The 14,109-nt window shown below is 49.5% G+C and overlaps 1 protein-coding gene across 5 annotated transcripts; it reads left to right on the plus strand.

The window, feature by feature from the left end:
• The first annotated feature begins 2,124 nt into the window (after positions 1–2,124).
• On the plus strand, positions 2,125–12,516 carry LOC134354615 (gastrula zinc finger protein XlCGF8.2DB-like). Of its 5 annotated transcripts, none has more exons than XM_063063624.1 (3): positions 5,805–5,897; positions 9,639–9,776; positions 10,084–12,516. In XM_063063624.1, the coding sequence occupies exon 3, from the start codon at positions 10,724–10,726 to the stop codon at positions 11,654–11,656; it is 933 nt and encodes a 310-aa protein (XP_062919694.1). In that variant the 5' UTR covers positions 5,805–5,897; positions 9,639–9,776; positions 10,084–10,723; the 3' UTR covers positions 11,657–12,516. The 5 variants fall into 5 exon arrangements, with proteins under 5 accessions (XP_062919693.1, XP_062919692.1, XP_062919694.1 ...); XM_063063626.1 differs by having other exon boundaries at positions 10,153–12,516; XM_063063625.1 differs by having other exon boundaries at positions 9,647–9,776; positions 9,876–12,516.
• Positions 12,517–14,109: the final 1,593 nt, after the last annotated feature.

Consider the following 14,109-nt stretch of genomic DNA (forward strand, 5'->3'; position numbering starts at 1 on the left):
GGGAATAAGGTGAGCTACCAATGTCATTCTTCCTCAGCCCAGAGATTCGAGGTATAAAGAACATAAGACATAAATGCAGTCAGCTCCTCTTCAGTCTGCAGAAGGTCATGCAGGAAACCTCTTCACCCAGAGCGGTGCCTGTTTGGAACAGCTGAGACAGAACTGTTGTGAAACAGGAACACTGGCAGGGACCAGCTAGGCAGAGTTGACTCCTTACTGTACACAAGGTATGTCTGACATTCACTGGGTACCTGGGACAGAGTTTAGAATACAACTGATTTATTTGTCACAGATCGAGAATAAACTCCAGTCCCATTAAAGGCAGAAGAAACTCCTCCCATACCCAGCAACCAGGGTGCACAACTGAGTGTGATGAGTAGCACAGATAATTACACATGTCGTCACCAACAGTCACGTTTGAACTTGCCTCTGCAATCAGCAACTATGATGGTAAAATATCCAGCATGTGGCTCATTTAAATTTTCTCCCCCAGTGTGAACTCACTGATGTACCTTCAGTGGAGATGACTGAGTGAACCCTATCCCACATTAAGAGCAGGTGAATGCCTTTACCCAGTGTGAACTCTCTGGTGTACCTTCAGTAGAGATGACTGAGTAAATCCTTTCCCACAGTCTGAACAGGTGAACGGCCTCTCCCCAGTGTGAACACGCTGGTGTGCCAGTAAGTGAGATGATGAAGTGAATCCCTTCCCACACACAGAACAGGTGAATGGCCTTTCTCCAGTGTGAACACGCTGGTGTTTCTGCAGGTTGGATGACTGATTAAATGCCTTACCACAGTCTGAACAGGTGAATGGCCTCTCCCCAGTGTGAACTCGCTGGTGTTTCTGCAGGTTGGATGACTGATTAAACCCCTTACCACAGTCTGAGCAGGTGAACGGCCTCTCCCCAGTGTGAACTCGTTGGTGTCTCTGTAGGCTGGATGAGTGAGTGAATGCCTTCCTGCAGTGAGAGCAGATGAATGGTCTCTCCCCGGTATGAACTGACTGGTGTGCCAACAGGTCAGATGAACGAGTGAATGCCTTCCTACAGTCTGAGCAGGTGAATGGCCTCTCCCCAGTGTGAACTCGCTGGTGTGCCAACAGGTCAGATGATCGAGTGAATCTCTTCCTACAGTCTGAGCAGGTGAATGGCCTCTCCCCAGTGTGAACTCGCTGGTGTGCCAACAGGTCAGATGATCGAGTGAACCCTTTACTACAGTCTGAACAGATGAATGGCCTCTCCCCAGTGTGAATTCGCTGATGTTCCTTCAGTTGAGATGACCGACTGAATCCCTTCCCACAGTCTGAACAGGTGAAAGGCATCTCCCCAGTGTGAACTCGCTGATGTACCTTCAGTTGAGATGACCGAATGAAATCCTTCCCACAGTCTGAGCAGGTGAAAGGCATCTTTGCAGTGTGAACTGACTGATGTACCTTCAGTTGAAGCGACCAAGTGAATTTGTTTACCCAGTCTGAGCAGATAAAGACCTTTCCCCAGTGTGAATTCGCTGATGTACCTACAGTGGAGATCCAAGTGAATTCTTTCCTACAGTCTGAGAAGGTAAACAGCCAGTGTGAACTAGCTGGTGTGCCAACAGGTCAAATGTTCGAGTGAATCCACAGTCTGTACAGGTGAAAGGCTTCTCCCCAGTGTGAAGTCGGTTGAGATAACCTTCCTAAAGTCTGAGCTCCCAAACGTCCTATAGATGGGCGGGGAAAGCGCTGGAACATTCACCCATGGTTGCCTCTGTACCCAGAAACACCCGCGAACGAGAGAGCTGTCTATTCATCGCGGTCCCAGCGAAGAGCATGCGCCACAAAAATGGCGTCAGCACCTTCGCTCATGAGCAAAAAACTTCCCGGGGCCTTGGTACAGATCATGGGGCTGAAAGAGAGGAAAAGGAGCGGGACTGCCCAGGGTTTGCGGGGCCTCAGTGTGTCCGGATCTCGGAGCAATTGGCCCTCAATCGGAGTGCTGATAAACACCTGCCCAAAACCCCGCTCCTACCTGCTACCGAACCTCCAAAGCCTTTTGTCTACTAGCGCATGCGCGGTATTCGGGACCAGCCAGAGCCCTGACGCCTGCGCACTTGATCGCTGGGTCACCGGCGGCAAATTCCGGAACGCGGAGGTTTCTGGGTAAGTGAATTTTCAATACTGTAAATTTTATTATCCAAGTATCTAAACGTGGCCAGCCTGGATTTATTTTCATGTGGGCACACTCAGCAAATCTATAGAATAATAACTGTAACAGTGAAAGATGAACCAGAGTGCAGAAAACAACAAACTATGCAAATAAAAATCTCAATAAATAATGAGACCACTGGATAATAAGAGAGAGTCAGTGAGATCATTGATTGTGGGAACATCTCAATGATGGGGCAAGTGAGTGCAGCTATTCCCTTTCATTCAAGAGCCTGATGGTTGAGGGGTAGTAACTTCCGGACCTGATGGCGTGAGTCCTGAAGCTCTGTACCTTCTACCTGATTGCAGCAGCGAGAAGAGAGCTTGACCTGGGTGGTGGAAGGGTCCCTGATGATGGATGCTGCTTTCCTATGACAGCATTTCATGTAGATGTGCTCAGTGGTTGGGAGGGTACTGTGAAGTACTGGGCCAAATTCACGACACTTTGTAGGATTTTCCGTTCAAAGGCATTCATGTTTCCATACCAGACCATGATGCAGCCTGACAATACGCTCTATGTTACACATCTGTACAAGTGTGTCAAAGTTTCAGATATCACGCCAAATCTCCGCAGACTCCTGAGGAAGTAGAGGCGCTGACATACCTCTTCACAAGTGCACTTCAATGCTGGGTCCAGGACAGGTCCTCTGAAATAGTAGCACCCAGGAATTTAAAGCTGCTGGGGGTAGCAATGAGGAGAGGGCATGCCCTGGGTGATGGGGGCCCTCAATGATGGATGTCGCCTTTTTGAAGCACCGCTCCTTGAAGATGTCCTGGATACTATGGAGACTAGTACCCATGATGGAGCTGACTAATTTTACCACTCTCTGCAGCTTACATTGATCCTGTGCAGTAGCACCCCTCCCCTCCCCACATACCAGATGGTGATGCAGCAGTCAGAATGCTCTCTACGGTACATCTGTAGAAATTTTCAAGTGTTTCAGGTGACATTCCAAATCTCCTCAAACTCCTAATGAAATATAATTTCTGTCTTGCCTTCTTTATAGCTGCATCGATATGCTAGGACCAGGCTAGATCCTCAGAGATATTGACGCCCAGGAACTTGAAATTGCTCACTCTGTCCACTTCTGCTCCCTCTATAAGGATCGGTGTGTGTCCCTCATCTTACCCTTTCCGAAGCCCACAATCAGTTCTTTGGTCTTACTGATACTGAGTGCAAGGTTGTCACTGCGACACCACTAACTAGCTGATATATCTCACTCTTGTAGGCCCTCTCAGCATTGTCTGAGATTCCACCAAAAAATGGTTGTATCATCAGCAAATTTATGGATGACATTTGGACTGTGTCTCGCCACACAGTCAATGATATAGAGAGAGTAGAGCAGTTGGCTAAGCACACATCCCTGAGGTGTGCCTATGTTGATTGTCAGCGAGGTGCAGATGTTATTTCCAAAATGCACAGAGCTGGACAGTCAAGGATCCAGGTACAGAGAGCGGTACAGAGGCCCAGTTAATGTAGCTTTTTAATCAGGACTGAATAATGCTGTTAACCGCTGAGCTATAGTCAATAAACAGCAATCATGGCATAGGTATTTGTATTGTCCAGGTGATCAAGGCCAAGGAGATTGTGTCTGCTGAGACCTATTGTAATAACAGGCATTTGCAGTGGATCCAGGTCCTTGCTGAGGCAGGCGTTGATTCTAACCATGACAAACCCCTCAAAGCACTTCATCACCGTAGATGTGTCTCACCCCCTCCCTACATCTTACATCTTTCCTGCTCCCTCTGCCCTTCCGCATCATCCCCTCTGCCTCATCCCCTCTTGATCTCCCTCTCTGCCTTGCATCCTCCACCATCTTTGTCTTTCTGTGCTCAACCCCGTTCCCCATTCCCCCTCTGTGCCCCACCCCATCCCCCATTCCCCCATCTGTGCCCCACCCCGTGCCCATTCCCCTCTATCTGCGCCCCAGCCCATCCTCCATTCCCCTCTATCAGTGCCCCACCCCGTCCCCCATTCCCCCTCTATCTGTGCCCCACCCCATCCCCCTCTGTTCCCCACCCCGTACCCCATTCCCCTCTATCTGGGCCCCACCCCGTCCCCCTTTCGTCTCTATCAGTGCCCCCCGTCCCCATTCCCCTCTATCTCTGCCCCACCCTGTCCCCATTCTCCCCTATCTGTGCCCCACCCCATCCCCTATTCCCCCTCTATCTGTGCCCCACCCCATCCCCATTCCCCTCTATCTCTGCCCCACCCCGTGCCCATTCCCCCTCTATCTATGCCTCGCCATCTTAGACCATAAGACCATGAGATATAGGAGCTGAAGTGGGCCATTTGGCTCATTGAGTCTGCTCCCCACATTCAATCATGGGCTGATCCAATTCTTCCAGTCATCCCCACTCTCCTGCTTTCACCCCATACCCTTTGATGTCCTGGCTAATCAAGAACATATGTATCTCTGCCTTAAATTCACCCAATGACTTTGCCTCCACAGCCACTCGTGGCAACAAATTCCACAGTTTTAAAACTCTCTGACTAAAATAATTTCTTTGCATCTCAGTTCTAAAAGGACGTCCTTCAATCCTGAAGTCGAGCCCTCTTGTCCTAGAATCCCTACCGTGGGAAATAACTTTGCCATATCTAATCTGTTCAGGCCTTAACTCCTTCTCCTGAACTCCAGGGAATACAGCCTAAGAGCTGCCAGACGTTCCTCATACAGTAACCCTTTCATTCCTGGAATTATTCTCATGAATCTTCTCTGAACCCTCTCCAATGTCAGTATATTGTTTCTAAAACAAGGAGCCCAAAGCTGCACACAATACTCCAAGTGTGATCTCATGAGTGCCTTATAGAGCCTCAACATCACATCCCTGCTCTTATATTCTATACCTCTAGAAATGAATGCCAACATTGTACTCACCTTCTTCACAACCGACTCTTGGACAGGACAATTTCCATACCAGGTTGTGATGCACCCTAGAAGAATGTTTTCTACGGTGCATCTATAAAAATTAGTGAGGGTTTTAGGGGACAGGCCAAATTTCTTAAGTTTTATCAGGAAGTAAAGGCGCTGGTGGGCCTTCTTGGCAGTGGACTCTGCTTGGTTGGACCAAGTCAGGTCATTTGTGATTTTGACCCCGAGGAACTTAATGCTTTTGACCTGTTCCACTTGCGCATCACTGATGTAAGTTGGGTCGTGCGGTCCGCTACTCCTTCTGAAGTCAACAACCAATTCCTTCGTATTGCTGACGTTGAGGGATAGGTTATTGTCTTCGCACCATGCCACCAGGTTCTTAATTTCCTCTCTGTACTCAAACTCATCATTATCCGAGATATGGCCTACAATTGTGTCATTAGCAAACTTATATATTGAGTTTGATGGAAACTTGGCTACACAATCATGGGTGTACAGTGAGTACAGCAGGGGCCTGAGTACACAGCCTTGTGGGGCACCGGTGCTCAGAGTGATTGTAGAGGAGAGCTTGTCCCCTATTTTTACAGCCTGGGTCCTGTCTGTGAGGAAGTTGAAGATCCAGCTGCAGACCTGAGTGCTAAGGCCCAGGTTCCGGAGCTTAGGAATCAGTTTATTTGGAATGATGGTATTAAAGGCAGAGCTGTAGTCAATGAATAGGAGCCTTACGTATGCGTCTTTATTCTCCAGGTATTCTAAGGAGGAATGTAGGGCCAGAGAGATGGCATCTGCCGTTGACCTGTTGTTCCAGTAGGCGAATTGCAAAGCGTCGAGGTTGACCGGTAGGCTGTGGTTGATGTGTGCCATAATCAATCGCTCGAAGCACTTCATAGCAATTGATGTCAGAGCCACAGGTCGATAGTCATTCAGGCATGCCACCTTGCTCTTCTTCGGCACTGGGATTATCGTTGCCTTCTTAAAACACAAGGGGAACTTAGACTGAAGCAAGAAGCAGTGGAAGATGTCAGCAAACACTCCAGCTAGCTCGCTTGCACAGGCCCGGAGAACCCATCCTGGGACGCCATCTGGGCCCATCGCCTTCCTTGGATTTAACGTCCTCCTCGGTGACGATGAATCTCGATGCCACCAGATCTGGTTCATCCGGAGGGAGCGGGACGCTCCTCTTCTGTTCGAATCTTGCGTAGAATACGTTAAGTTCATCAGGAAGAGAAGCACCACAGTTATTGATATTCCCAGCCTTCTCTTTGCACCCAGTGATCTCATTTAGACCCTGCCATAGTCTACTGGCATCCCTTTGGTTAGCCTGGGCTTCCAACTTGGCTCGATATTGCCTCTTGGCGCCCTTAATTGCTTTCTGGAGTTCACACCTGGATTCCATGTAGCGACTGGTATCCCCAGACCTAAAAGCCGCAGCACTAGCCTTTAAAAGGGACTTAACCTCATAATTCATCCAAGGTTTCTGGTTAGGGAATACCCGGATCGTCTTGCGAGACACACAGTCCTCCGTGCATTTCCAAATAAAGTCCGTGACAGCTGAGGCATACTCTTTGAGGTTAGCTGCTGAGTCCTTGAATACTAACCAGTCCACCGATTCAAAGCAGTCACGGAGGCTCTCATCCATTTCCTCCGTCCAACGCGACATTACTTTTGACACCGTGACCTCCCGCTTCAGTTTCTGTTTGTAAGTCGGGAGGAGGAGTATGGCCTGATGGTCCGATTTTCCGAAGTGAAGTCGTGGGACAGAACGGTAGGCATCCTTGACTGCTGTGTAGCAGTGGTCAAGTATATTCGGGCCTCTAGTGGGGCAGGAGACATGTTGGTATAACTTTGGCAGTGCCTTCCTGAGGTTGGCCTGGTTAAAGTCCCCAGCTGTAATGAGTAAAGCCTCCGGATACCTGGTCTCAAGTTCACTGATGTCGGCATACAGTATGTTCAGAGCACACTCCACGTCCACCTGGGGGGGGGAATGTAGACCGCTGTCAGTATGACCGAGGTGAATTCCCGTGGCAGATAGTAGGGACAACACTTCACCGACAGGTGTTCCAGGTCTGGGCTGCAAGAGCTTGTCAATGCCACTGTGTCCGAGCACCACCCAGTGTTGATCAGTAGGCAGACACCACCTCCCCTCGTCTTGCCCAGAGACACCGTGTGGTCCATCCTATGGATCAAAAATCCCTCCGGTCAGATGGCACAGTCGGGGGTGGCGGGGAGAGCCAGATCTCGGTGGAACAGAATACACAGCAGTTCTGCATCTCCCTGCAGTAGATGAGTCTCCCTCTAAGATCATCCACCTTGTTCTCCATGGCTTGCACATTAGCTAGTAGGATAGTGGGCATAGGGACCCTGAAGCCCCTCTGCTTCAATCTGACCAGCAGCCCAGCTCTTTTCCCACGCTATATCCTTGGACGTTAAGCTCCCAATGGCAACCATCCTTTAGCCAAGTTTCAGAGATGGCCACAACATCATACTTGCCAATCTGTAGATGAATTTCAAGATCGTCCATTTTATTCCACATGCTGTGTGCTTTCAAATACAACACCCTCAGTCCAGTATTTGTTGCTTTCTGTTTTAACTGCACCACGCCTCTATTGCCCTGTAACTCGTCCCACTAGCTGTGATTGTGCCTCATTTCCTACCTGTCATTTCTATCATCTCTGTTGCACACTATCTTTGATTCATTTCTGTTTCCCCCTTCCTCAGCCCTATCACTACAGTTCCTATCCCCCTGCTAAATTAGTTTAAACCCTCCCTAACTGTTCTATTAAATGTGCCCAATGGGATATTGGACCCCTTTGGGTTCAGGTGTAACCTGTCCTTTTTGTACAGGTTGTACCTCCCCCAGAAGAGGTCCCACTGATCCAGGAATCTGAATCCCTGTCCCCTACACCAGTCTCTCAGCCACACATTAATATGCCTGATCATGCTATTCTTGCACTCACTAGCACATGGCACAGGCAGCAATCCTGAAATTACTACCCAGAGGTCTTGCTTTTAAGATTCCTACCTAACTCCCTGAATTCTCTTTTCAGGACTTCCTCCCTTTTTCTACCTATGTCATTGGTACCAACGTGTACCAGGACTTCTGGCTGTTCACCCTCTCCCTTCAGGGTACTCCACACCCGATCCGAGACATCCTGTACCCTGGCACCTGGGAGGCAACACACCATGCGGGTGTCTCTATCAGGCTGACAGAATCTCCTGTCTGTCCCCCTCACTCTGGAATCCCCTATGACTACCGCATTCCTCATCTTCTTCTTTCCCATCTGCACCACTGAACCAGGCTGTGCCAGAGACCCGATCACCGTGGTTGTCCTTTGTCAGGTCACCCCCCCCCCCGCCCCAACCACATCCAAAACAAGATAACGATTACTGAGGGGGATGGCCACGGGGTGCTCTCTACTATCTGAGCTCTTTCCCTCGCTTCCCTGACACCTGTAGCTCCTCTCTATCTCCAGCTCACTCTCCCTAATAAGCTGTAGGTCATCGAGCCGCAGCTCCAGGTCCCTAACATGGTCCCTCAGGAGCTGCACCTGGTGCAGATGTGGCCATCTGGGAGACTGGAAGATTCCCAGGATTCCCACATCCGACACCCAGAACAAAATACTAACCCTACCGACATGCTCTCTATTTCTCAAAAAAAAATGCAAAGGAAAACCAAAAACGAATTCCACTTAGCCACTTATCTCGCCGAAGCCTGAACGAGCAAAAGCCTGGCATTTCTACTCTTGCCACTGGCCTACTCCCGACAATGGCCGCTCCGCTCATCCCTTCTCTACTTTTGTTTAGTTCATCGAGCTCAGTTGCCGCCGCTGATAGGCCCCGCACAATGGACTAACGCCTGCGAAGCTCTTGTTTTACGTCACTGACCCTGACCTGCGAGAAGCACTCCTTCTTCCCTGTCTGTCATGGCCACTTGCCACCCCTTTCTCCTTCTCCCCTGCCACAGCCCCTTGCCACCCCTTTCTCCTTCTCCCCTTCTGCCTCACCCCATCTCCCTCTCCCTCTCACCCATCTCCTCTCCTGTCCCTGCCTCACCCCTCTCCCTCTCTTTTGCTCTCACACTTCCTCTATGCCCCCTTTGCTCCCTCGACCTCTCCCTCTCCTTCCCTCCCCTCTTTAGCTGATTTAGTGCTCTGCAAAGCAGATTTTACTTCAGTTGGTGTTATTGGAAATGTGTGTCATCATATTCCGAGCTATAGGAAGAAGAGATCTCCATGATGTTACCAGGGTTAGAGAGCTTGAGTTATAAAGGAAGGCTTGATATACTGTAACCATTTTTCCTGGACCATAGGAGGCTGTGTAGCTGTATACAGTATAAGATCATTAGAGGTAGATGGCCAGTCTTTTTCACGGGGGTAGGGGATGCCAGTTGATATTTCAGGACGGGACCTTTCACCGTGTGCAGACTGTTTATTCCTCTGCTTAGGTGCAGCCTGACCCGCTGAGTTCTTTCAGCATTTTGTGTTTGTGGGTGGACTGGACTTTGACACACAGAATGCCTGTTGACAGTGTTTGTGGGAGCTGGCGGGCTTTCTACATTAAAACATTGACTGTTTTTTGAGGCCTGTAGTGTGGACCCAGAGCCGGCGGGCACCCTGCTTACCCAGAAACCTCCGCGTCTCAGTCCAAGGGGCACCGGCACTTCCGGAAGATCACGCATGCGCTCAGCGGAGAAAAAGTCTCTGGAGAATCGGCAGTAGGTATGAACGGGTTCCAGGCGCGGGAGTCGCCAATACCGGCGGCTGAGGAACAATTGCTGCGAGCTCCAGTCACATCCCGGTCCTTTCCCTCTCTCTCAGCCCCACGAGTCGTGTCCGTAGCCGGGGAGTTTTCCGCTGATGAGCCCAGGTGCTGGCGCATGCGCATCGTTGCTCGGTGCCCAGTTAAAAGCTGATGTGTTGAACCTGGTTTTGCAGTTTGATATCAGAGCTCACCAGAGAGACTAAAATTATCTCATTTGAAAGGTTGTCCTTCACCTATGTATGTTGTTTGTAAATCTTTTTACAGGTTAGAAACGGCAAAAAATGTGTAACGGGATCTCAAACACAACACACCAGTTTTGCTGTCTCTGTCCAGGTTTTTACGGGGCGACCAGATATTTCCTTTTAACACCAATATATCGTTTGTGGAACCCTGGAAATGAAGAAGTATCTCGTCGTAGTTGGAAATGTACCTTGTGTTTGAGATGAACCTTTCTATTGTAACTGCGTGTTGAGAACACACCAGTGTTTTTCGCTGGAGAACACGTCTTCAACTGCATTGATAGCACGAGGGATTCACTGCATCTAACATCTGCCTGACAATTGACAACAGGGAGGTATCATTCACCTTCTCTCTGTGGGAAGGAATTCTCTCTCTCAGCCAACCCACAGATACACCAGTGAGTTCACAGTGGGGAGAGGCCATTCACCTGCTCTGTATGTGGGATCTACTCAGTCATCCAGCCTGAAGATACATCAGCAATTTCACACCAGAGTAGGAGGGTTCACCTGTTTTGTCTGTGGGAAGTGATTCATTCTGCCATCCAAGCTGACGATAACATCAGAGAGTTCACGCTGATGAGTGGCCATTCACCAATTCTGTGTGTGGGAAGGGGTTCATTCGGTCATCCCACATACAAACACACCAGTCAGTTCACTCTGGGGAGATGTCGTTCACCTGCTTAGAATGTGGGAAGGGCTTCAGTCAGTCATCCCATCTGCTGACGCACCAGTCAGTTCACACTGGGGAGAGACCGTTCACCTGCTCAGATTGTGGGAAGGCGTTCACTCAGTCATCTCACCTACAGACACACCAGCGAGTTCACACTGGGGAGAAACCGTTTACATGCTCTAACTGTGGGAAGGGATTCACTCAGTCATCTCATCTACAGCGACACCAGTCAGTTCACACTGGAGTAATGCCGTTCACTTGCTTAGACTGTGGGAAGGGATTCACTCGATCATCTGACCTGTTGCAACACCAGTCAGTTCACACTGGGGAGAGGCCGTTCACCTGCTCAGATTGTGGGAAGGGATTTACTCAGTCATCTCAACTGAAGGTACATCAGCGAGTTCATACAGGGGAGAGGCCATTCACTTGCACTGAATGTGGGAGGGCATTCACTCAGTCATCCAACCTACAGAGACACCAGCGAGTTCACACTGGGGAGAGGCCATTCACCTGTTCTGTGTGTGGAAAGGGATTCACTCAATTATGCAACCTACAGACACACCAGTCAGTTCACACCGGGGAGAAACCATTCACCTGCTCAGAATGTGGGAAGGGATTCACTCAGTCATCTCACCTGCTGACACACCAGTCAGTTCACACAGGAGAGCGGTTGTTTATCTGCTTAGACTGTGGGAAGGGATTCACTCGGTCATCTCACCTACTGGCCCACCAGTCTGTTCACAGTGGGGAGATAAGGTTCTCCTGCTCAAATTGCGGGAAGGGATTTCCTCGGTCATTTCAACTGAAGCTACATCAGCGTGCTCATGCTGGGGAGAAGTTGTTTACGTGCACCGAATGTAGAAAGGGATTCACTCAGTTATCCAAACTTATGACGCACCAGCAAGCTCACGTTGAAGAAAACATTTAACCAGTATGGCTGCTGAATCCAGAGGAGAATTCAGAAGTTCACTTTTATATCAGAATGTGCACAGTAGCAACCCGAAATCTGTGCTCTGTGCAAACATCCACGAAACAGAGAGAAGAAAACCCCGAAGATAGAAACACACTAGAACCCCAGAGCTCCCTCTTCCCACTCGCACACACAATCAGCAGCAAAAACATCAGGCCCCCCCCCCCCACACCATGCAAGCAATAAATATATCTATCTCTCTGTCCCTCCCTGGTCCCCCCCCCATGCCAGTGCGGGAAGGGGGGCCAACAGCTCGCTGTTTGGATGTTACGATCTGTAGCGTCGCTTATTCGAGAACCCCTGACTCGGAGCCAACAGACTGTCACACACTCGAAAGGGAGAGATGGCTCGAGTGCAGAGGCTTTCGACAGCTGTCTCGATGTTTCGATCTGAGAAGCTTCAGTCGGTGAGGACTGCACCTTGAAGGCATATGTCCTCCTAACTGCTCCTGGAGATACTGGAGCGCAAGCCGCTTGACGAGCTGTGAAGAGCGAGAACCCACGCATGTGAAGAACGTAGTCTGAGTGCAGCTGTAGAGCATGGCCTTCGACAGGACCCCAGCCACCCTGAAAGGGAAAAAAAAAGGACACACGAGAACAGGAGATTTGAACTGTTTCACAGATGAACTGGAAGAAGTCACCCAAGTCCACAAAAACTCTTGTTGTGTTGAACTCTGCAATTATTGCTGCTGCTCATCAAACGCAGTTCTGCACCCAGGTCACAGGGCATGGGAGGAGTTCCTTCTGTTGTGGTTCTCCTGTCATGGCACTGTACTGAAGTGTAATATCTGTGACAAATAAATCAGTTCTATTTTTAAACTCTGTCTCGGGTACTCAGTGAATCTACAACACATCCAGTGCAGAGTAGGGGGTCAGCTGTGCCCTGCTGGTCCTTGCCAGTATTTCTGCTCCATGATGGTTCTGCTGTTCACCTCTCACTCTCCCCGTGATGTTGGGTTCCAAACAGTCACTGCTCTGGGTGAAGGGGTTTCCCTTGAATTTCCTGCACGTGGAAGACACTAACAGTATGCCAGAAGTTAGAGAATGTCAGGGGGCAGAAGCGGGTTCAATTGCTATTATGAAGCAGAAGGTGCTTGGGAAGCTGAAAGGTCTGAAGGTAAATAAGTCACTGGACCAGATAGACTACACCCCAGAGTTCTGAAGTAGGTGAATGAGGAGATTGTGGAGGTTTAGGTAATGATCTTTCAAGAATCACTAAATTCTGGTATGGTTTTGGAGGACTGGAAGATGGCAAATGTCACTCCACTCACAAGAAGGGAGGGAAGCAGAAGAAAGAGAATTATAGGCCAGTTAACCTGACCTCACTGTTTGGAGTCGATTGATAAGGATGTGGTTTCAGTACATGAAGCCACAGGATAAAATAGGCCATAGTCAGCATGGTTTCTTTAAGGGAAAATCTTGCCTTACAAACCTATTATAATCTTTTGAGGAAATAACAAGCAGGAGGGACAAAGGAGAGTCAGTGGATGTTGTGTACTTGGATTTTCAGAAGGCCTTTGACAAGGTATTGCACGTGAGGCTGTGTAGCCCATGAGCCCATGGCATTACAGGAAAAATACTTGCATGCATAGAGCATTGGCTGATTGGCAGGAGGCCAAGAGTGGGAATAAAGGGAGCCTTTTCTGATTGGCTGCCAGTGACGACAGGGGTAGGTGTTGAGACCACTACTTTTATGTTATGCTAATTATTTTGATGATGGAATAAACGGTTGTGTGGCCAGATAGGTAGAGGAGCAGGTAGTTTTGAGAAAGCAGAAAGACTTAGACAGATTAGGAGAATGGGCAAAGAACTGACAGATGGAATAGAGTGTTGGGAAGTATATCGTTATACAGTTTGGTAAAGGAATAAAAGTGTAGATTATTTTCTAAATGGGCAGAAAATTCAAAGGAGGAGGGGGAGACCAGGGAGGAGAGAGTGAGGGACAGAGAGGGGTACAGGCAGATGGATAGGAAGAGAGAGAGGGGGACAGCGAGAGACAGCAGGGAGAGAGGAGGAGTAGGGAGGCAGGGAAGTGGAGAGGAGGACAGGGAGAGACCAGGAGGGAGAGAGAGCAGCAGGGAGAAAGGGATGAAGGGGAGAGCGGTATGAAGTGGGAGACAAGGGAAGGGGATGGGAGACACAGGGTGATAGGGTAGGGGAGGGAGAGAGGGGTCCAGAGAGGAAGAAGGGGTGTGGGGGATAGAGGGATGGGCAGGGGTTTAGGAAACAGGGATGGAGAAAGGCAGATGGAGGGGAGTAGGGAGAGTGGCCCTACAGGGATGGGGAGGGAAGGGAAACTGTGGGGGATGGAAGGGGAGAGATGGGCAGAGGGAAGAGAAGATGGGGATTGTGGTGAGAGAGTGACGGACAGAGGGTCAGAACGGGATAAGGAAGGGGACAGAGAGACATAGT

The sequence above is a fragment of the Mobula hypostoma genome, chromosome 12 (genome assembly GCF_963921235.1).
Source record: "Mobula hypostoma chromosome 12, sMobHyp1.1, whole genome shotgun sequence".
Classification (NCBI taxonomy): domain Eukaryota; kingdom Metazoa; phylum Chordata; class Chondrichthyes; order Myliobatiformes; family Myliobatidae; genus Mobula; species Mobula hypostoma.